This window comes from Onychomys torridus, chromosome 11 (genome assembly GCF_903995425.1).
Source record: "Onychomys torridus chromosome 11, mOncTor1.1, whole genome shotgun sequence".
In the NCBI taxonomy this organism is placed as follows: domain Eukaryota; kingdom Metazoa; phylum Chordata; class Mammalia; order Rodentia; family Cricetidae; genus Onychomys; species Onychomys torridus.
This window is the reverse complement of record NC_050453.1, coordinates 33,250,125-33,274,113: the sequence shown is the minus strand read 5'-3', so window position 1 is coordinate 33,274,113 and position 23,989 is coordinate 33,250,125. Positions and strand designations below refer to the sequence as shown.

Below are 23,989 nucleotides of genomic sequence, written 5' to 3'. Positions count from 1 at the left end.
ATTCTAGGATGTACGTGCATTCTGACTGCCTCAACAAACTCAGACCAGTGTGTCTGTTTCCTTCTTGATATCATGTATCTGTTTGTTTGATTTATAGAAAAATGTAATTTTCTTGTAGGATTTAAACTTTCGTAAGTGTGTGACATCCAATCACGCATATGTGGAGACTCTGTCAAGCTATAATGAAATGACTCTTAATCATGTGACCACGAAACTCGTTATTCTTGTGTACGGCCATGTAATTGATAACAAAACGAAAGAATCACATGTTGCACCCAGCATTATTCCTAAGTCCTGTGAGCAGGTAAGGTGTACAATTTCTAAAGAGCTGTTTGCTTGTCGTGGTGTTCCATAAGCTTTAAAACTGAGATGACAACAGTTAATTGTGTGCTTAAAATTGCTCATTATGGGAGCAAAGTTTGGAGTTAGGATTTAACAGTGGATGGTGCCTACTGGATATAGGAACCAAGCAAGCTGCTCAATTGTTTTGACCTTTGGTTTGCTACTTAATGTAATGAGGGTAATGTAATGTAATGTAATGTAATGGCAGCAGCCATGTTGTTAGGCTAGTGTGAGGACTAGTTGACATAATTCAGAATTTAGAGACCTTGGCTTAATCTCTGTTCTGCTCTGAGCATTCTGGGAAGTCAATGGGAAGTCTGGCCTTGAATCATTGATCTTCAGTGTAGATGTAAAAGTAATCTATAGCTTACTGACCATTCCCTTCTCTCTCTCTCTCTCTCTCTCTCTCTCTCTCTCTCTCTCTCTCTCTCTCTCAAAGATTTATTTATTATGCAGACAGAATACTGTCTGCAAACATGCCTGCACGCCAGAAGAGGGCACCAGATCTCACTATGGATGGTTGTGAGCCACCATGTGGTTGCTGGGAACTGAACTCAGGACCTCTGGAAGAGCAGCCAGTGCTCTTAACCTCTGCACCATCCCTCCAGCCCCCATTCCCTTCTTTCTAAATGAAGTACTCTAGTCCAGTTACAAGTAAGGAGTAGACATTTTTATTTTGGCTTCCATAAATATGCAAAAGACAATTTTTTTCTGGCTTAAGATTTCTTTGAAACAACATGAAAGGGGATTTCAAAGTAAAAGGATAAATCTTGCTTGGGTTTGTGTGGTGAGTGTCGGAGTCCCAGCAGTTTGGTGGGGAGAGACACTAGTGAGTTGGAGGCCAGTCTGGGCTACATAATCAGACAGACAGACAGGGAGGCAATGTAACACACACACACACACACACACACACACACACACACACACACACACACACACACCACAGCTTAGGCTGGAGACCTAGTGCTAAGTTTTAGCTTGTTTCTTACATTCTTCACAAAGAAAGTTGGGAAGCAGCCACTTCAGGACTGATGTGTGTTCTTTTGACTAATTTTTATTTCTTTTGCTTTTAGATCCAGGGAATTTCAGATGTAAGCAAGCTTCTGCTCATCCCAACATCTGAGCCTGTCACAAATGATGAGACCTCCCATGCCATGGGTAAGGGATGGATAGCCTTTTAGTGGTGAGAAAAATCACTGTGAAGCATTTTGACAAATGTAAAATTCTGTTAATTCTGAAAAGTGATTGGGTGTGGTCTTCACTCTAGGGCCCACACTGGCTTTCCCCTTTGCTTTTGGGAGGTTATCTAACATAGGCACTGAAATCCATGAGGCTCTTGCCTCTCCTCTGTCCCTCCCTCCAGACACTTCATCAACAAACCACCAGCCCTGGTAGGGTGGACCAGCAAAGTGCTGTTGGGGCGCTACTGAAATGGGGAGAGGAGAGACTCCCACAGTGGAGTCAAGAGTGGGGAACTGGTCTGTTCCCTGCAACTGAAGGGAATATGAAACCCAACCCACCTTCTTTGAGTATTACAGACTGTAGTCACAGCCACAAGTCCAATGGTTTGCTCTAGTTATACTTAAGTAATTGAAGTCACTAGATGCAATTCTCAATCCTGTTGCTGAGCACTGATTACACAGGGAAGAGTAGGTAGGAAGACTTTGTTCTGGTGAAAACACACCCAAGGACTTCATTCTATGCTCATTGTCCTTGCCTTGCCGGGCTCCATGTCAACACCATCCCACCTGGCCCAGCTTGCATACAGAGTCAGCCTTGAAATGTAACTGTGAGATCATGCAATTCTTAATGAGTTGCTATTTTGAGAGGAGACCTCTCCTACCTCAGGCCCTTTGGAAAGATACTAGACAGAGGGGAGCACAGCCATTAGTATTCTCCAGTGGGCTTGAGACACAGCTCACAAATGGTTAAGATCAGGTCTCCATCCAGTTCCTTGAGTTTGGACCCTGACACATATTTTGCTTTGAAAATTTTCAATGAGTTGCCATGGAAAAACAAATAAAAGTTTCACATTTACAAATGTAGATTTTTGAGATTTTCATTAAAAAAAAAATGAGGTCTACCAGTATGAAGCCCTCATTCCCATATGTGGCAACAGTCAGGGAGATAGTGACTGATTTGTGCAATGGGAGCAGGTGCCTGCCTTTGCAGTCCACACTGTACCATCTTGCCTGTATACAGCCTGCTTTGTTTGTGGGACCTGCTTGTGAGTCTGTATGTTAGACTTTTAGGAACGTATTCCAAAGCTCCAAGGGATGAAAGTAAAGAGCCTGTTTGGAAATGGGAAGGGGAAGGGAAGACTTATGTGGAGAGAACAGTCTGATACTCAAATACTCGGAATTCTTTTTTTTTCCCCTCACCTCAGTCAACACTGGTCTTCGAACGACCAAGAAAGACTATAACTGGAAGAGGAAAGAAGAGGTAATAAATTGGGCACTTGGAACAGATTTTTCTTATTGTGAATATTAATCTACATAGTTGAAATAAATTGCACAAACCAGGCATGGTGGCATACACCTATTGAAAGGACAAGTATTGGCTCAGGACCCCTAAAACCAAGTTTTCTTCACAAAGGAGATTTATTTGCCTCAGAGCAACAGAGGGCGGGAATAAGGGACAAAGGCAGGAGATAGAGGAGGAGGGAGAAGGGGAAGGGAACAATGGAGAGATGGGGGAGGGTATTTGTCCTGGAAGGACAAAGGATTGCCTCTGGATAGAGAGGAGACAGACATACTCCACAGACAAATGGCAGTTTATAAAGGTAAAAGAGAAACCCCAGGTTAGGATGAGGTGTTTGATTTTAATTAAGCATGTTAATTAGGGCAGCCAAAGGGGGTGTTTGATTGCTAGACTTCAATACTTTGATAGCTAGACCTTGGTAGTCAGCCTTGGGAGGAGGAAGTCACCAAATAAGGGACCGGACCTTGGTGGCTAGTGTTAGGGATGGAACCTGACAGTTGTTAACAAGGCAAAGGGAACAGGGAGAAGATTAAGGCTGCCAGAGAGAGCTATGTCAGCCACAGTCCAGCTGGCCAGAGTCCCTTCACCTATAATCTCAACGCTTGGGAGGGGGGAGCTGGAGGACTTGGAATTTAAGGTCATTCTTAGCTACCTAGTGAGATTGAGGGCAGCCCAAGCTGTATGAGACCCTGTCTTTAAATAAATATCTAAATACATAGTGAGATGAAGGAGCAAAATGTAGGTAGTGAGAAAAGACACCTTGTTGCAACTCACTAAATTGGACTAGTTGAGACAAAGCTAATCTGTGTTACTTAAGAACTAAAATCACAACCATCTATAATGAGATCTGATGCCCTCTTATGGCATGCAAGCATACATGCCGGCAGAACACTGTATACATAATAAATAAATAAATAAATCTAAAAAAACAACAACAGAAAGCTAAAATCAGGGAACATAGTTTTGAATTGCATAATTTTAAAGACTTGGAAAATGGCTCAATGGCCAGTGTGCTTCCTCTACAAGGCTGAGGACCTAAGTTTGGATCCCCAGTCTTCACATAAAAGGCAGGTATGGCAGCACACTTGAGCTGTGGCTTGTGGGTAGAGAGTGTAGGCAGACTGTGGGGCTCATTGGCCAGCCAGTTTGAAAACTGTCCCAGGCTCTGCAACCTGCAGAGTTCATTAGTGTTGCTTATATGTGTATTTTTTTGAGGGGGATGGCCACTTGGGATGAGATGACCATTTAGGGTATTCATCTCCAGGGAAGGCCAATTCTCCCTCAGTCAGCAGTTTGTAATTGCCTACAGTCCTTCATCCAGGGGTGTTTTCTCCAACCCACATTGGCGTGTCAACGATGGTTCAGGTCTTGTTTAAACAGCCAGATTGTTGAGATTTCATGGATGGAGGACACAGTCTTGCAGCACACCTCCTGTTCTTCTGGTCCTAACAGTCTTTGTACACCATCTTCTGTGATGTTCCCTGAGCCTTAGCTAAAAGGATTGCATTGTAGATGTATCCAATGGGGACACATCTACACATACACACCCACCCTCCATCAGTCGTTCTCTGCATTTTTGACTAGTGGCTTTCGGTAATGGTCTCTGTCTGCTGTAGAAGAAGCTTCTCTGGTGGAGGGAAGAAAGAGCTACTCTTATCTGTGGGGCTAAGGATAAGTCCTTAGAATGTAGCTAGCCATTATACTGGTTTAAGAAACTAGCAGTAGTAGCTCCTCCTCTGAGATCTCTGACCTCACTAGCCACATGGAGTTGACTAGGTTTACATCATCAGGCATGTGTTCCCTCCTGTCAAGTGGACCTTAAACACAATTGGATAGCTGCTAGTTGCAACCGACACATAAATGCCATGATGACACTTTTAGGGACACCCTTCGGTGCTGATCACTGCTGAGGTTCACAGAAATCACAGTAAAAACCAGATATTTTGAAACATGTTTTTAAAGCCTGGTGTAGTTTTGCTTTCACTTTTCTTGATCTCTCCAGCTGCGAGAGCTGATGTGGAGGAATCTGAGCAGCGCTAGAAGCCATGCCTAGATTTGTGGAGGCAAGGGACTTGTTACCCTGGGTCAGAACAGAGTTAAGCCCAGGTGGTGGAGCTCTCTGCTTGCTCATGATGACAGGGTCTCTCTGTTCAGTCCTTCAGTAGCTCTTTTGAAGCAATGCCCACCCCTGGGTGGGGTGCGTGGGCAGATAGGTCTCACAGGGTGACTGGGTATAGGAGTGATAGGTGCAGAGGACAGGCCTTCAGTAACCTCCCTTATTTTGATTTCTAATGGCCAGATACCAAGTAACCCTAAAAAAAGCCTGTCCTCTAAGCAAAAGCGCACGCGCGTGCGCGCGCGCACACACACACACACACACACACACACACACACACACACACACACACACACACCGTCCTCAAGGAGATGTCCGTGCTGAGGTTCTTCTAAGAGAAGATTTAGTCTTGCCACCTACATTTACTATCAAGGTGAGATGCAGGTGCTCTTGTCAGAAGAAATGGCAGCTGCCCCAATCAAGGTCACGGGTAATAGTTCTTTTAAAAAAAGACCAACTCAGCTCTTTCTAGGTAGCTCTTCTAGGGTCATCCTTCCCTTACCTTTAGAAACTTTAAAAAAAAAAAAGATTTATTTATTTATTATGTATACAGAAAAGGGTGCTAGATCTCATTACAAATGGTTGTGAGCCACCATGTGGTTGCTGGGAATTGAACTCAGGACCTCTGGAAGAGCAGTCAGTGCTCTTAACCTCTGAGCCATCTCTCCAGCCCGTTTCCTTACCTTTAAAGGAAGGTCATTTCATAGGTGGTGATCCTGAGAATCAAACAGCTGGGCTCCTCACTTACTATTCATTCTTCCAGGCGTCATCATTATCACTATTATTTGTAGGGCTGGGAAACTGAATAAACCTAGAGCCTCAAAGCATGCTAGTACCAGTGTACCAGCTGGGAGCAGAGCACCCATAGGCCCCATTATTTTCTAAAAAGTTTTCACTTCCACAATTTATAGGAAAAGTTTCCAGTTACTCTGTAATCAGTCATAAAGTTAACTAGAATTTAAATTTCGTGACACTTCTCTCTTTCCTTAAGCACATCTTTGGCAGTTGAATTAATGTAGTATCAATTGCTAATTCAATTAATGCAATATCTCTTTACAGTATAGAAATATACATGTGGAGCTGGAGAGATGGCTCAGTGGTTACAAGCACTTGATGCTCTTGCAGAGGACCAAGTTTGGTTTTCAGAACCCACATGGTGGCTCACAACCATCTGTAACTCCAGTTTCAGGGGATCCAGGTTCTATAGGCATGAGGCACACACATAGTGCACATATATACATTGTAGTTGAAGTTTTCCTGTGTCCTTCCTGGTTGCAGCTGCTCAGGCCCAAGTAAACACACAGAGGTTTACATTAATTAAAACTGCTCAGCCATTGGCTCAGGTTTACTACTGACTAGCTATTACACTTAAGCTCAGCCCATTTCTGTTAATCTATATGTTGCCACATTTTCCATGGTTTTACCTGTGCGTCATTACATACTGCTCCCTGGATGGTGTATCCTGACTCTGCTCTTCCTCTTCCCAGCATTCCTCTAGTCTGCTCACCCCACCTATACTTCCTGCTTGGCTACTGGCCAATCAGCATTTTATTAAACCTGTGTACAAAAGCAATATATGTTGTGGGATATTCAATCACATTGTGAATTCTGAGTTTTCATTTGCGTTAATTAAAATCAGCCTTGAGTCAGGAGGTTGAGTTAGCAACTAGTTGGCAGAGAGTAATCATATATTGTCAGAGGGTATCTGGAAGATGATAGAGAGACACACAGGAAGTAGTGGGGAGGGGCTTTGAGTGGCATGGGGTTTTTTGGTTTGGCAGAGGGAAGGACACTTCCTTTAGGAGACACCCGCAAACAGAGGTCAGCTAGTTGCTACTCAACCTCTCTGAGCTAGCAGGTTTTCACCCCAGCCTCTGACTCCCAAGTCTTATTGGTAAATAGGATGATAGAGATTTAATTAAAAGCTGTATTTGGTGGCAGCAACAGAACTGGTGCCTGTGGGAACAGAATTCCTATTAGGCCATGGCCTAAGTGGCTGGGCCGCTGCTAGAGAAGCAGGCCAGCAACAGCAGAACTGCAATTACTGGCTGAAAAGTGGCAGATTAAAGCTAGGCTCTCTGCTGAAGGAAAAGCAACACATACATGAAGGCAAGAAAAATAAACAAGTAAATAAAAATTATAAATACACATGTTAATTGCATATTGTAACTCAGAGCCTTTAGTGTGTAAGTTCTTTTAAGGGAAAATAGACAGTAAAATAGAAAGCTTCCAGTAATTTTGGACTCCATTTAATTGGCAAGAATCTTTCCTGAAGCATTCATAGTCTAATATTTTTGACTTTCTTTTGCAGGTGGAAAGTGGACATCTCTTTAGAAAGACGTATTAGCAAGACAGCTATGGTGTGTGGAGTCAGGTAAAGGTGGAGCTGACACCCGTGCACTAATGTTGACTTAGGAACTGCTCAAACTGTTTCCTGCTGCAGTTATTTTAGAACCAATTAGTGGATGGCTACCAACACTTCAGACTTTTAGTAGTTGCATTATACTTGAGATACTCAAAAAGTCTTCAGGATACTATGAAATTCTTTAACGCCGAGGGAAGGACCCCTTCCCCTGACTTAACACAAGTGGTGGCAAAGTTAAGTTGGCAAGTGAGATGTGCAGTTAATGTGGAAGTCCAAAGCAGAATACTTGTGAAACTGCTGTAATTAATGCACCTCGGACACTTTGTATCTACCTTCTCTAATTTAGTATGTGCTGAAAAATGGGAAAATGTTCCGGTGTCTTGGTTACTGAAAGCAAAGTCTAGGAGAAATCAACATTCTTACATTTCATAGTCCTGTTTGACATAACTTTCTATTTTATTTTTAAAAGCCAAATAAAGTTTAATGTTATGGTCAATGAACAACTTTTGAGAACCCATTATTCTTTATCATTTCAACCAGACTGAGAATAGGATAGTTTTGGGAAAATCATAATAGAGGTAACAACAACAACAACAAAAGTGTGGTAGAAAAAGTTGACCTTTCAAACCTCAGGGCAGGTCCTGAGTGGCCTTCACTATGTCAGGAAATGCCAGGAATGACTGTACACTACAGAAACCTGAGTGCACTTGACCACAGAGGTTCATTTTTCTGATGTAACATGTCTGCAAAGAGGTAGAGCAGGCTGGTGCTGCCACTCGAGTGTCATGGGCCAAGTCCCTTCTAGTGTCCCACTCCTTCACCCTTGTCCTTGTCCTCTCTTGTTAGAAACACCTGTAAAGATCTTCCATTCTAGATGGAAGGCTGCCTAGTTTTAATAGTCAGTTTGCCTCAATGTATCTGAGGAGCTTCAGTTGAGGATTACCTAGATCAGGTGGACCTATGGGCATGTTTGTGGTGGGGATTGTCTTGACTATTAATTGATGTCGGAAGATCACTAGCCTGTTGGGGATGGTACCATTTTATGGGCTGGGCCCTGAACTGTTTAAGAGTGAAAAAAAATATAAGCATCAACCAAGCAAAGATGAATTTATTCTTTTTGCTCTCGATTGTGGATGCGACGTGACCAGTTCTTGCTTGGTCTTCCCCCAAATGATGGATTATGTGGATGCGACGTGACCAGTTCTTGCTTGGTCTTCCCCCAAATGATGGATTATGTCCTAGAACCGGAAGTGAAATAAACCCTTCTCTCTCTGTTCCTTTTGGCCAGGATGATTTATCACTACAGGATCAAAATGAGAACAAATGGCTTTGTCTTTCTTCAGTTAAGGGACCACTTCCTGGGCCAGAGCTGTCTTATGGCCACACACTTGTCACCCTGAGATGAGCTGGCACCTCCCCCTGCTACTCTGACCAGTCAGGATGTCCATCGGCCCCGAGAGGGAAACATTTACGAGCAACAACAGTGTTGCTTCGCCTGTCACTGGTACCTGGACTGTAAATGGCTCTATGTTCTCAAGCTCTGGGCTCTTCATCTTAACACACTGCTAGTATATATAGTGCATATTGAAGCTCACAGTCAAGTGTAGGTGGTACAGGTGCACTAGAAAAGGTGTAAGCTTTACAGTTTTGCTTAGGAGGTATATTAGCCTGTATTTGAAACCTGTATATTGAAGTACCAACTAGAAAATGGTACCTTATTCTGTGTATACAGAGTACTTTGTGCTTCAGAAGATTAGAAAACAACTCAAAAGGTGTAAACACTAAAGACATTTATTAGCATCACATAAACGAAGAGTAGGACAGGTTTCTCAAAAGGTAGAAATTATCAGACTAGTTTATTTTTTCTCTCTACTGTTACCTGTTCAGCCTTGTTCTGTGGCTGCATGTTTTCTTGATCACATCCAGTAGGAGACAAAAACCAAAAAAAAACCCCAAAAAAACCCAAACCCCTTCAAGTTACTCTTTAGCCAAAGAATTATTTTAGAAGCCTGGCATGGTGGCTCACATTGAGAATCCTAGCACATGGGAGGAAAAAGCAGAAAGACCAAGAATTCAAGGCCAGCCTTACCTATACAATATTGTCTGAGAGAGAGAGAGAAAGAGAGAGAGAGAGAGAGAGAGAGAGAGAGAGAGAGAGAGAGAGACAGAGAGAGAGAGACAGAGAGAGAGACAGAGAAAGATTGATTGATTCTAGAAAACCCTAGGAACCGTCTATTTGTGTCTCATGGAACTGGGGCTTGCACATTAGCTTAGGTTGGTTGCACAAGGAGCCCAAGATACACCTGTCTCTACCTCCTCAGTGCTGGGATTACAAGCATGCCCTATACCATACCTGGCACAGCATTTCACCAATTAAATATCTCCCCAGGTCCCTGGTAATAATTTTTTTTTTTTTTTTAAGACCAGTTAACATGCCCTCAAACTAGTCAAAATTCTATTTCCTCAGCTTGCATGTAGGAACAATGAGGAAGACCATGCCAGGATGCTGCATGTAGGAACTGACAGCTTGACTTGGCCATTTAGACATAGTCATTTGCTATGGGACGGTCTTTCTGTGTGCTGCGAATACATGTTGCTACCATTGGTTAATAAAAGAAGCTGCTCTGGCCTATGGCAGGACAGGTTATAGTCAGGCGGGAAATCCAAGAGATGGAGGGAGAAGAATGGTGGGGTCGGGGAGACACCATTCAGCCACCCAAGGAACAGGATGCCAGCAGACCAGTAATGCCACAGCCACGTGGCAAAATAATTTCCTGTAGCCACATTCAGTTTCAAGAAACAAATCTTCACATAGGTAACGAAATTCATTATATGAAAAAAAAAATTCAGGCCAAAATTTACCCTCCTCATCCAACAACAAATTTAAAATCTTGTTCAGGATCACTCCTGCCCTGGAAATGTCTGTCCAACATGGGCAGAACAGTCAAAATACCAAGATTTAGAAGCCTGAGCTAGGGTAACAAGTTGATGAGGATGAGGGAAAAGATGATGCACTTTGCAAATCCTGGCTCCTGGGAAGCCATGGCAGCAGGACTTCAAGTCCAGCCTGGGCTTCAAAGCAAGATAGTATCACAAACAAAAAGCAAAAACCTCAACAGGAAATTGAAGCCAGACTTCCCATGGAAAGAATAAAACAAACACATAGTTTAAGGGAGAGAGCCAGCAGTGAGGTAGCTGGTAGGTAAGCAAATGACAGGAGACAGAGGCAAGCAAGTCAGGACATGATCTCTCTCTCGGTCATGTCTACAACACAGGAAGTGGCCCCTCACCAGACCCAGGATCCACCATTGCTTCCATCTTAAGACTCCCAGGCTTGACACCTAGAAATAAACACCCACTGCTCAAGCCACCTACTCCATGGCATTTTTGTTACAATAACCCAGACTAAGACCCACAAATGCCTTTCTACCCTGATCTAGTAGCATTGTGTAAGCCTGAGAGAAACCATTCAGCTTGGAGTAGAAAAAAATAAAATATACCACCATCTCAAAGCTCTTTTTTTTTTTTTTTAATTAAAATTTTTTTTCTTAAGAGTTATTTTATGTATGGATGCCCTATCTGCTTGCATGCCTTTATGCCAGAAGGGGGCATCGGATCCCATAAGAGGTGTTTGTGAGACACCATGTGGTTGCTGGGAATTGAATTCAGAATCTCTGGAAGAACAGCCAGTGTGCTTCACAGCTGAGCCATCTCTCCAGCTCCTCAAAGCTTTCTTCAGTCTTGCTATACTGCTAAGATATTAGGTTAAGGTTGTAATCTACATACCCACTCCCAAGACTCTAGGAAAACAGGAAACAGCAAAATGGCCCAATACATGTGTGAGAATCCTATCCTTCAGTGGCTCCTGCTTATCTGTCCTTGGAGGAAAATATCCATGTCAGTCCTAGCAAGAAAGAAGCCTGCTTCTGTCCCATAGGGTGTGAGTTGTCTAAGTTAGTACTTCAAAATGTGACAACACAATTTTCTGATCCAGTTTCAACAAAGGATTTTATTTGTTGAGCCCCCAAAAAGCAGAACTCAGAAAATGGCAACCTACTGTTAGGACAGTTTAGTGGCAAAGCAATCTGTTACCATCTGTCTTTACAAGGTGTGTTCATGAGCACGTATCAGGACAGATTGACAGGAAACGCCAGGAGGGACATGCGCTGTCTTGCTCACACCCTTGGGTGCGCCTCCTTCCTTTGCAGGGCAAAGGAAACCTCTTCTGAGCCCCCCTTTTGATAGAAACTCACTAGATTTCTTATATCGAAACAGAACTTGCCCTGTGCTGTCCCAAGTTTGTTATTTCCCAAAAGTACAGAACTGAAAGTTTCCCCTCATTTTACTATTCTCCACAATGGGTAACAGAAAAAAAAAAATTCAGTTAGGAAAGCAGCTACAGGAGGTGATAATCGTTCTATGAGGGAGCCGAGTGAGCTTCCTCTACCACGCTACACTCTAGCTTGCTGATCACAAACCCTGCAGAGACCTGACAAGATCTGAGTCTCCAATACAGAACGTATTTCAGAGAAAGCCAGTCAGCAGAGCCCTGAGATGGACAGTGGGGCAGAATGCTGGTGAAGGCACAGAGCAAAAAAATCCCAAGAAAGTTTTGGTGCCATTTTCATTTAATGAGCCAGGAGTATAGTGACTTTGGCTGTGATCACGCCAGGATGTTTATGGAACTGTGCAAGGACACGCGACTGTCAGCTGGCATCCTCGGGGCCACCACGCCGGAACAGCTGCAGCCCCAGCTCCCACAAAGACTTAAGGCTGAGGGGTATAACGGAGGTATTTCTTGCCAGATGGGAGCTCTTTGGTGAAGACTCCTTTGGGGAAAAGCTGTTTGGCTTCCTCTTCAGGGATGGTGGGAAGGACCATGACGCTGTCACCTTCCTGTTGGGAGATGGTGCAATTCAATCCCGCAGCAATGGTGAAAGGTCCTTAGGAGTTAACTCCAGGAGAGCAGTCAATGAAAAGTGGCAACGAGGTAAGCTAGCATTCTTTACCCTCCCCTCTTTGAGGAACTTACTGGCTTGCCAGTTGATTTCTGACAAGTTTGTTAGGAGTACATCTCCATCTTAAGTGGAAACAGCCCAGTTTTAAACTCCATCCTAGCTGGCCATTGAAGGGACTCTAGCTAGTCTGGGCCTGACAAACATGGCTCTGGCAGGCCCTGCCCTTCTCCCCCATTCCCTCTGCCTTGCTAACAACTGTTAGGTACATTCCTAAAGCGAGCCATCAAGGTCTCTGCCCTTATTTGGCCACTTCCTCCTCCCGAGGCTGACTCCCCAGGTTCAGCTATCAAAGTATTAAAGTCTGGCAATTGAAAGCCCCCTTTGGCTCACCTAATCAACATGGCCGATTAAAATCAAACACCTCATCCTGACATGGGGTTTTCCCCTTCCCCTTTATAAACTGCCATTTTCCTATGTGCCATGTCTGTGTCCTCTCTATCCAGAGGCAGTCAGTCCTTTGTCCCTACCCGTGTCCAACTATCCCTTCCCCTTCTCCCTCACCCTCCTGTTTTTACCTCTTATTCCCTGCCCTTTGCCCCTCTGGGGCAAATCTTCTTTGTGCTGAGAACTTGGTTTTGGGGTCCTGAGCCAATACACTTTTCCTTTCAGCTGTCACACCTTAAAATTCTTTAATTCTAAACCTACCCCTTGGTTTACAGGATTTGATAGGCTAGACTCCCTCTCACCCCCAACCCCCACTCTAAGTACTGAAAATGTAGATGACTGGCCTGTGAGAAAAATTAAACCCGGTACTCAGGTTAGCACACAGATCAGGAAGCAACACTAAGACACTCTTGGGGTATTCCCTTATTCTATTTACCTGCGGAGATTTTCTTAGGTATTAAAAGTTTATGAACAATTTGGGTGTGGGAGTGCAAGCCTGAAACCTCAGCACATGGAAGCCTGAGGCAGGAGATTAAGAGTCCAAGGCCAGACTATGATAGACATGGAGATCCAATTTTAAAAGGGGTGGGGGCAGGGATGAATTCACTTGCAGAGTGCTTGCCTGGCATGCATGATGCCTTGGGTTCAGTCCCCAGGACCATATAAAACTGGGCATGGGGGCACAGGCTTAAAGTCCTAGCACTTGAGAGGAAGAAGCAAGAAACTCAAGGCCATTCTTGGCAACATGATGAGCTTTAAAGCCAGCCTGGGCTACAGGAGGCCATGAGACTTTATCTTAAATGCTCACACACACACATGCTCTCAGACTATCTATGTTTAAAAGGTTGGAGTTTAAGAGAAAAGAAATGCTGTACCATCGGTACACCAACAGTTATGGACCAACCATGACAGATGTGAATCAGTCCTTCCTGACTTGAGACAGGACCTTGCTATGTAGCCTAGGGTGAGCTTGAACTTGTGATCCTCCAGTCCCTGCCTCTAGAGTGCAAGGATCACAAGTTTCACTGCGTCTAGCTCCAACAGGGTTCTGATTATCAGGTAACAGTTAGATGAAAGGATTTTTGTACATGTTGAGTATCCTGTATTTAAAGAGGAAGTGTTTCATATTTGGACATTTTTAGATATGGAATATGTGCACATTCTAGTTGAAATGAGATGGAATGCATCCAGAAATTTTGGATTTTGGAGCATTGTGGGTCTAGGATTTTTGGATTGGTGATGTTTAACTTCTAGACAAAAAAAGGCCATTGTGACCAATGACGTGGAATTATACAACAGAAAAACCCATAACGTTTTGTGTTTTATGCACACAGTGTACATGATCTTTCAAACAAATCCTCCTGGTATACCAGACCGGGACCAGAGACACACCCCAGGAAACCCAGATCCTGAAGGTGGCCACTAGACCGTCCTTCCGACCTTTCAGGCAAGCTGGGCACCCACTTCTTAAACAGCTTTACCTTCCAGTCAGCCGGGGTAGCGACCCGTTTAGTTGCTGTCAGCTGGAGAGACTTAATTACTCTGAGAATCTCATCAAAATTCCTGCCAGTGGTGGCTGGGTAGAGGATGGACAGCTTCAGTTTCTTGTCAGGCCCGAAAATAAACACCTGCAAAGTACAGACACACGGCAGTGCTTTAGTATATCTGACAGTAAAGCCATTGCTGGGCACTCAGGGTCATGAGCTCGCTGCCTCAGTTCCCCCGATTCCAAAGGAGTTAGAAAACAGAATTAGCAAAGGAAAATGGACTTCATTACAGGGTAGCCAAATCAGGGAGATAAAGACTCCTAGTCTGTCCACCCTTCCTCTGACATAGTGGTTCTCAACCTTCCCAAGGCTGTGTGTGACCTTTTAATACAGTTTCTCATGTTATGGTGAACCCCCAACCATAACATTCTTTAGTTGCTATTATTTATTATAATGACAATTATTTAGTTACTCAACTACATAGCTATAATTTTGCTACTGTTATGAATTGTGTTATGAAACACAGATGTTTCATGATGGTGAATACTCCTTCTCTATTTCCTTGAGTTGGTTCAAACACTTACATGGGCTTGTTAGGACTCACCACACGAGCTGTCACAGGCATGCCCTTTTCATCCTTCTCTGCTGGATCCAACATGCCCAAAAGGATGGCAAGGTCCCTGTCCTTGTCATCAATGATGGGAAACGGTAACTTTTGTGTGGGTTCATCACCATTGTAAGCATTGATGTCCTGAAATGGAGGAGAGAGGGAAAAGAGAATTTTAAACCAACACAGTTCTCACTGCATTTCATCAGCTAAGAATCATCACTTTGCAAGCTGAGGAATCAACGTAATAACGCTTTCTAAGAAGGTTTAGTAAGATGCATGAACAGACACTTCTCATCACCATTATTCACGGACAGGAATATTAGCAGAGTATGGCATACACAGGCCAAAGCCCTTTCCACACTGAACTCTTTAAATGTATAGGACCCAGGGGGTGAGGGAAGGTTGCAAGATCTGGGGTTTCGAAGACAGATAAGGCTTTTCACTGGGGAAAGCAAGGCATTTTGGGGAAAGCAATATTAAGGAGACATGTAGGCAAGTAGTTCATCATAAACCGCTGTAGGAAAGTGAAGGAGCTAACTAGGAGATTTTAGGAAGTGACAAGAAAGTGGATTTAAAAGTAGAAAAGGGTGTTTATTATTCATGTGAAGCCCACGGGCAGATCTGAAATCTTTTTGCGTTTCTTCAGAGATGAGAGGAGATAAAAGTGACATTAAAACTCTGAAATGGGTAGCAACAGACTTGAACGTATTCATTCATATCATTACCTGAAGCTGCCTTTGGCCATTGGTCACTGGCTGCCCACTGTTTAGTCGCCAGCTGAACGATAACCAATATGGTTTCCTGCCTGCACACCTAGAGCTTTCCTGTGTGATCTGTTACATGCCAAGGCTGGCACTGCTTTTGGAAGTTTGGATTTATTTTCTATGCCAGACAATCACAATTTTGGAAACGTCTAAGGCAGAGTAAATGAACCAGGATATGTACATCAGAGGTGCTGTGTGAGGATGAGCTCTGAACTCTGCTTTCGGCAATCTGTGATTTAATATTGATACTCATTAATTCTTGCCCCTGTCACTTGTTTAACTGATGTCACATCACACTCACAGACACGAAAGGCCCACATTATTTTGTCTTTAGTTTTATCCTGAAGCAGGACAATTTCACCCTTTGCTGTCTAGCACCGAAAGAACGTTGGTTGAGGTTCAGATCACACTGGCATCCTGCTTTTCAACTGGGTGAGCTTGAGTAAGTCACCCTAATATTCATTTACAAAAATGGCTTATGGTAAAGGGCTTTGCTGTGGAAATGCCAGTTACCATTCACTGCCAAGGTGTGTGCAATGAAAGAAAATCTACCTCAGAGAAGATGACAAACATCTTTATCCTTCCTATTCATCACCCTTTTGACCCTAGATATTTGGGATAATTGGTGTGAAATGGTCATAAGATGTAGCCCAACTCACACACCAAAATACCATCTTTTATTCAGTTGCATGTGATTGGCAGTGCCCAGTACACACACACACACACACACACACACACACACACACACACACACACTGTAGGTATTACATGGTATATTGTAGCAAAGTCGATTAAAACATCCTGTCCAAATACGTGGAAACACTTCTGCCCAAAGCAGCCGACTTCAATTCATCCATTCAACAAATACTGACTGTCCCCTATTCCAAATACTCTTGTAGCGGTGAACTAGAGTCTACCCTAGCTGGGCCCTATACTCCCAAGTAGGAAAAACATAGTGACTCTAGATAAGCAACATGCAGAGAGTTAGACAGTAACAAGGGCTTAGGAGGTGATACAGAGTGTCATCAGGCATCATAATTTTTGATAAGGGCAAAAGGAGGGTTTTTAATGAGGTGCATTTGAGGTGAAACACCAAAGCAGTACAGGCAAGGCAGATGGGTGTATTTAGTCCCTGTGAGTGTGTGAATAAACCAGGCATGGAATGAATAATGGGGTCCAATTTTAGTTATGCTAAGTTCACAGTGTCTAGACATTCATGGGAGATGCCGCAAAGCCTGGTTTTACTGACCTGGAGGCCAGGAGAGTCCTGACTGAGATGGGACTCTGAGAACAATTCATGGATGTTATCTGAAGATGTGCATGTAAGAGCCCACTAAGGGCGAAAGCACAGATAGAAAAGAGAAGTGGTCCATGAAATAAACCCTGGCCAACTTCAATACAAAGTAGGAACTGGGAGACAGTGGAGAATAATTCTAAGCATGGACAGCTGGAGGCAGCATCCTGAATGCCAGGAAAACAGGGGTAAGGTTTAGAGAGATCAGGTGAGCTGAATGCTAGTGGTAAACCAGGGAAGATGGTGACTGAGAATCCACCATTGGACACAGCAACACAGAGATCCCTATGAAGTTGAGGTATGACTTTCAGTGAACCAATGAACTCTGAACCCCAGAGGTTTATGTACACTTTTATCTCAGAAACCAAGTTACACTCTATGTAACTAAGATATAATAACCTCAGAATCAAAGCGCATGCCAATCAATACTTTCGACAGAGAGGAGGAGAGAGCAAAGTGTCTACTATCTTACTAAGGAACACAAAGACTTGGTGACATCGCTGGTCACCAAGTATACAGGTATTTCTCCCGATAGACTGGGTAGGGATTCAAGTCTCAGTCCCTAATCCTATCTGGTTCTGTTCAGAGCTGTGCAGGGGTCTGTGGCCATCAGTCAACTCATTAGCACATATGAAGACAGTGCCTTTTGGAAGGTATTAAGGCTATTAGGAACTGCGTGGGAGGCAATAGGAAAGGAGGAATATATATCTCTCTATATAGCTATATATCTATGCCTTAAATTATAGATAGAACTATACCTTGCTCCAGGCAAGATGGTCCTCAACACTGTCTATCGAAAGAGCAATCAACTTAATATTCCTCTTGGCAAACTCTGGTGCCAGCTTTGCAGCTCTGCCAAGCTCTGTGGTGCACACTGGGGTAAAGTCCCGTGGGTGGGAAAAGAGAATGCCCCATCTGGAATGAAGAAGAAGGTTACAGCTCAATGGACAGTTACCATCATTATGCAGAATGAAAACACTCAGTATCCGCATTGAAAACAGGCTTGCTTTCTTCCAACGCCTGCTTAAATGAAGAGATTTAAATTTGTTAGTTCCGACCTTGCCTCCAGAGAAGCCCAAGCTGACAGCAAGTATTTATCAATATATACAATTTTATATATCAAATATATAAAAATCAAGATAAATGGTTCAGAAGGACTCATTTTAAGATGTTCCTTTTCCTTTTTCTTTTGAGACAGCGCTTCTGTGTAGCCCTGGCTGTCCTGGAACTTGATCTGTAGACCAGGTTGGCCTTGAACTCAGAGAGTGGGGCTGCCTCTGCCTTCTGAGGACTGGGATTAAAGGTGTGTGCTACCACATCCAGCCATCACTCCTTTCCTAACTGTGGAGTTACCATGACTCCTTTTCAGTCAATAAAATGTGTGCTCTTCAAGCCAAGTACCCTATTGAGATATTTCTTAGGCCTTTTGTTTGTTTTCTAGCACAAACTTTGATATTCAGCATCTACTATGCCCCAAATCCAAACAGATGCCTGGCTACAATAATAAACAGATTATATAATCTAGAACAGATAGGACTCTATCCCCCATTTGTAGGTAAAATTCAGGTTGGCATTTGGCTTTCTGGAAGCACCTAGATATAAAATCTTTCATAAAGCCACTTGACTGATCTAACCCGTTAAACAAGGTGCCCATATTTGCACCACACCAAAAGAATACTTTAACAGGTGCAGTTTTTTTTTTACTTTAGACCAAACAGGCAGAAAATACACAGTGTAGATTTCCACACCTACAAGTCTTAGGTAAAGATTACAACCAAATTAATGTCTCAGGTTAAAGGTGTACAGATCCTGAGGATGACTTAAGCTCCCAAGAAACTTGGGAGTAAGTGCTATTTCCTTCTCCTTGGCAACAAAAACCATTCTTTCAAGCGAAAAGGAAAACACAGTGCTCGGTTCTGCACACTCCAACTGCTTGAGCCACCCAGGGGCAAGGTCTCAAACCAGCAGATTACTCAATCTGGCCTAGATGCTCAGGGTTTGGCAAGTTTCCCTGAGCACGAAGAACAAGGCGGACAGAGCTACTGCTTTCCACCGACACCTGTCACTCAGCTCCAGGGGAAGGCAAGGCCTTCTTCTTAAAAGGATAGAAGGCCCTAAGGATGAGTGGGGTGATACTTGGAAGACTGGTGGTCTTTAGTTCTTAATGTGGGGCAGTAGGATTTCGAGACTGCATCAAGCTGCTGTAACATTTAGGCCTCAGATTTTATGAAAAAGGACCTATGTAAGGTTCAGATGTGACTTAGTGAAAGGTTCTAGAAGATTCAGGGAAAAAAAAAGGAACAGGGCAATTTCTTTATGTATTATTTAGGTGTGATGAATTAGAAGTCTGTTTTTTTTTTTAATTGTGAGACAAATGTGTTTTTGCTGAGTCATGCTGGGGTACTGACATGCCACCTGACAGGCTCCAGTATATCTCAGGGTATTCCAAGAATGTCTCGCCTGGCCTGCTTGCCGTGCTCTTTGGAGAAATTCAACTACATTATCCCATTTTTCCCCTAATTTTCTAAAGACAAAAAGTTCCGTCCTTCTAAGAGAAGGGTCTCCACTTCTACCAGAAAACCTCTGGTATAGGTGTTTTGGTTAGTGAGGAACCCTGAGACATACTAGAGATGCCAGACAAAGCTAAGCAAACCCACACAGCACCCAAATCCTTGTTTCTAATTGTCAGAGGTAGAGCACACACCTGTAATATTTAAAGTCCTTTTTTTTTTCTCTTTTCTCCAAAGAATATCTGAGTCCATAATTGGCAGTTTGATTTGAGATTATCTACAGAATGGAATTTGGAAAAAAATCGGCAAATTCCATGAATTGTATTGATATATAGAGTGGAAAAGTCTTTCTCCAGTATGACAAGAATATCATGCTTCACTCTAAGCCCACTTTATGCTTACAAGTTTACCTTATCTTTTTATCTTTAGAAGATGGCATTTCATTTACTTATTTAGTTTGTTTGTTTGTTTGTTTTTGGAGACAGGGTTTCTTGTTTAACAGTCCTGGCTGTCCTGAAACTTGCTTTTTAGACCAGGCTGGCCTCGAACTCACAGAAATCTGCCTGCCTCTGTCCCTGAGTGCTGGAATTAAAGGCATGCCCGACCACCACCAGCCCAGCTACTTACTGAGGTTTTATTTAGAGATAGAGCCTCAATGATTGCCCAGGTTGGTCTTGAATTTAGGGTCTTCCTGCCAAGCAGCTGGATGGAATAAAAGGCCTACACATCTGGATGTAGCTGGGAAACCTAACATTATTAATCAAATCTAGATGAGATTTAGGTCAATAAACAATCACAAAGATCCTGCCCCTCATGCTTTAGATTCATATTTATCTGTAATCCATATAGATGAAGAAGAGTTCCAGCATGATCTCGAAGTTCATGGGGGTGTGGGTTGCGGGAAGGAACACAGTGTAAATCCTTTGCAGTCTTGGATAAATATTAACAACTAGGTTCTTAGAATAAGACTGGCAGTCTTGCTTATCTCTAGTCTTCTCCTGCAGGGTCTGAGAGTTTCATTTGCTACTTTTTCTTTGCAAAGCTCTGCTTTCCCACACAGTCAGCAGGTGGAAAACGGATGCCAGCCAAGAATCCTCACCTGGTTCTCTAATGCTTCCCCGCCTGATCACCGATTAGTTTCATAAACTGCTCTGTCTTCCCACATCATACACCTGAATAGTGGATATAAAAAGGACACAAACCCAAGTCTGTTCATAGAGCGTAGTAGGGGTACTAAAACCCCAGAGCTACAACGTAATCTGACACGTATGCAAAATGCCGACTGAAACTAAGCATCTTGCAATCTGTGCATTCAGGAGCGGTAAGACTAAGGCAACACTGGTGTACTCTTCACCATTAATGGCCACCACTGTGGCTATCAGCAGCAAGGCCAGGCGCTGGATGCAAGGCAGAGGGGGAGGGGACCCCTGGGAAACAAAAGAGTCTCAAAGTGGTGAGGTACACGTGTCCTAGCCTTGGAATGGCCTATGGTGGCAAAACGGTCGCAGGCGCTGAACAAACCCTTCCATCAAACTGTTGCTTATTCTGGAATGACGGCCACACCCACACAAAAAGTGTTCCTGGTTCCTCCCAAAGCTGTTACACAAAAATCTTATTTTGAGCACTGACATAGGCTCTGGACAAAAAGCCTGGTTTGGCACAGGGTAGTTTAAAAAAATTTCGGAACTTCGAAACTACCACTCCCCGAAGTTAAGCAGGACTTCAGATAACGCAGGGCCACCCTCCTAATTTGTGACTGTGTACTCTGACTATGGCCCTCGGCAACCACCTTCCCCGGGGTGCAAATTCTAGAGCGGCGGGAGGGCGGGCAGTGAGTGCGACCCTGGGCAAGTGTCCCGGGAAGTGACCTCCAACACGGCACATCCCTGCCTCACCTCCCACCGCGTTACAGTGGAGCACTGTTTACAAAGCCAGGTTAAAAGCACAACAAACAGTCCAAGGCAAGGACGCCCTCCCCCATGCCAGCCCAGACACCTAGGGTCAGGGAAGGATCCGGTGATCAGCGCAGGCCGGGCCAGAGGTCGTAGGTCCCCAGCAACGCCCGGTGATGCTCGGCGGGACCCCGGCAGCGGGCACGTGCGGGAACCGGTGAGGGGCTAAGGCAGCGGCGCGCCGGGGCCGAGCGCAGCGCGGAAAACAGAAGCGGGGAGGGCAGTTCTGGGGACCCGCCATCTGGCAGGGAGACGCGGTGGCCACTTACGAGTCTCCCAGGAAATCGTGGAAGCGGATGCGGCCGATGGTGGTATTGGCCTCGAAGTTGGGGGCTTCGTCCCCGAGAAGCAGCCCTCCGGGCATGGCGGCAGCAGTGACGCGGGGGAAGCAGGAGGCGCAGCCGCAGCAGCGAGCAGCCGGCGGGCTCCGGTGAAGCTAGATCAGCGCTGGCCGAGTGGGCGGGCCCGGGGGCGGGGAGGGGCGGGGCGATCGCGAGTCGAGCGGCTGCAGTCCTTCGCGTGGAGCCTGCAGGGAGAGGAGGATTCAGGGGCGAAAGGAGGCCACGTGCAATAGGAAGGGAGCACAAGGCTGAAAATTGCGGGGCACTATAGGGTCTGGCGGCTCAGCGAAGATGCTCTAGGCGATCAGCGCAGACCCTCCCATACCCCACTCCTATCAGATTTCCAATTGAGGGGTCTGGTGGTACACCCCTCTTTCACTGTGAGCATTAGTAGCGCTGACTACTGAGCCAACCTAGGCTTCAGAGGTTTCTCAGGATGTGGCAAGACCCAGATGTGTGCGGGGATGAAAGTCAGAGGAAGTGGTTTTCTTATTGCAACAAAAATTCTGTACCAATGTCGGTAAGAGGACACTGGAAATAAGCCTCCCCACCCCTGGAGTTCCTCGTGAACTATACAAATACTCAACACATTGATCCTAAGGTTTAAATACAAGTTTCACAATGTACTTCCTGAGATTGAATGAATGCAAGTCAATTTTCACCTGGGGAAGTGGGAGGTTTTGATCCACTTACTTCCTGTTTCCCAAGCCCAAAGTAGAAAAGATGTCTGTTTTATTAGCGACAGATGGCAGACATCTGTCTGCAAAGAAACCAAAATCTGTTAGAAACTCGTCCTGGATATGTAAGCCGGAAACCCGAGCTATTCTGGAGAAAGAAGGATAGTTAAGTTCCGAGGTATGAACAGAGGAAGTTCAAGGCCAACCTGGGAAACTTAAGAGTCTGTCTCAAAATTTAAAAAAAAAAAAAAAAGTGAAGAGGACGTTGGGGAAGCAACTTTGTGGTAGAATGCTTTCCTAGAATATGGGAGGGCCCAGGTCAGTGGTTCTCAATCTGTGGGCCGTAACCCCCTTGGATCGAATATCAGATAATTTACATTATGATTCATAACAGTAGCAAAATTGCAGTTGTGAAATAGCAATGGAATACTTTTATGGCTCGGGGTCACCACAAAATGAGGAACTGTTGAAGGAACCTAGAATGGTTGAGAACCTTGCCCTAGATTCAGTTTGTCCTAGGTGGGTTGGGGAAGAATATATTAGAAAGTCCCAAGCCCTAGTTGGAGAAACAAAAGTAAGCTTGTGTGAGTTAAGCAAGGATGCCTGGAGGTTGGCTTCAGACTGTGTGCTCCAGTCTGGGAAAGCCTGCAGGATGATATATAATGGGTAAACTGCTCAGCACATGGCAGGCGCTCTGGAAGTGGTAGCTATTATTTAGATGATGATAATGATTCATGTAATAACTCTTTCCTTATTGCTAGCTAGATACTGTGCTAGGCCTGATGTGAGAGATTGTCTCAGCTCTTACAGGAAAAGTGAATTACATGCAATTATGACATAAAGTAAAGTAACATGGATAGGGAAGCTGCAAACGGTTGGGATTCAGCTTGAGGAATCCTCTGGAACAGACTTAGCAGATCTGAAGGCACTTTGTAGCTGTGCTGGGTGTAGTGAGTCACTGTGACCTGCGCTTTCGTCATAGTAATGTGCGCTGTCTTTGTGTCTACACTCGTGCTGATCATACTTACCTACTTCATTGTACTCAGACTCACATCGAGGTTACTGGCAAAAACTTTAAAGCTAAGATAATTTAATCTCTAGCTTGACTCCACCCTTCTGTTTTGAAAGCACATATCTTAACTTTTTCTGTTTTCATAGTAGGGGAAGCAAAGTAGCTTGACTTTAAGGCACTATGAGCAACATGTCGCAAAGATGGGCTAAAAATCAGATATACAGTGAATGAGTGCAGAAACAAATGACTGATCGTAATCAAAGGCACAGTTACACAGCCAATAGTTGTAAATAAGATAAACACCTATTCTAATTTACAGTGCCAGAAGTAGCATGCTGCTGATGATCCAGCAAACTGCTTTAGTCTTAGCAAAAATTAAAATTCTTTAAAGGTAGAGATTAACATTTTTAACAACACACGTTTCCCACCCACAAAACACTGGAGTTTCCGTCTTCTAAAAAGTCAGAATATCTAGCAATAATAGGCTATGGTCTACTTGGAAATTGGCTAGAGAGTAGCTTTCTTTTCTTTTCATGCTCGACTTTCTTTTCTTCTTTATTATTTTTCTCCTTTCTGTTTGTCATATTGTGAGTATGAAAAATGAAGGTTATTTTATCCAAGGCAAAAACCTGATAT

The 23,989-nt window shown here is 44.0% G+C and overlaps 2 protein-coding genes across 2 annotated transcripts in view; one reads left to right on the top strand and one right to left on the bottom strand.

Annotated features, from left to right (window-relative positions):
• The window catches only part of Slc9c2 (solute carrier family 9 member C2 (putative)), a 56,634-nt gene extending 48,066 nt beyond the window's left edge, over positions 1-8,568 (top strand). The window contains exons 24-27 of the mRNA XM_036201960.1: positions 119-304; positions 1,416-1,500; positions 2,729-2,784; positions 7,251-8,568. Coding sequence (XP_036057853.1) covers positions 119-304; positions 1,416-1,500; positions 2,729-2,784; positions 7,251-7,286 — 363 coding nt within the window. The 3' untranslated portion in view covers positions 7,287-8,568. The remainder of the gene's footprint in view (positions 1-118; positions 305-1,415; positions 1,501-2,728; positions 2,785-7,250) is intronic.
• Positions 8,569-11,293: 2,725 nt separating this feature from the next.
• On the bottom strand, positions 11,294-21,778 carry Prdx6 (peroxiredoxin 6). The gene is made up of 5 exons (XM_036203014.1): positions 21,593-21,778; positions 17,620-17,776; positions 14,798-14,944; positions 14,188-14,334; positions 11,294-12,200 (listed from the first exon to the last, which is right to left on the bottom strand). The coding sequence occupies exons 1-5, from the start codon at positions 21,685-21,687 to the stop codon at positions 12,072-12,074; spliced, it is 675 nt and encodes a 224-aa protein (XP_036058907.1). The 5' UTR covers positions 21,688-21,778; the 3' UTR covers positions 11,294-12,071.
• Positions 21,779-23,989: the final 2,211 nt, after the last annotated feature.

Coding starts and splice junctions, on each gene's coding strand:
- Prdx6 (XM_036203014.1), bottom strand. CDS start 21,687: ATGCCCGGAGGGCTGCTTCTCGGGGACGAAGCCCCCAACTTCGAGGCC. Junction 14,945..17,619: donor ACCATCTTGCCTGGAGCAAG/GTATAGTTCTAT, acceptor CCTCCATTTCAG/GACATCAATGCTTACAATGG. Junction 14,335..14,797: donor TGCCTGTGACAGCTCGTGTG/GTGAGTCCTAAC, acceptor TGTACTTTGCAG/GTGTTTATTTTCGGGCCTGA.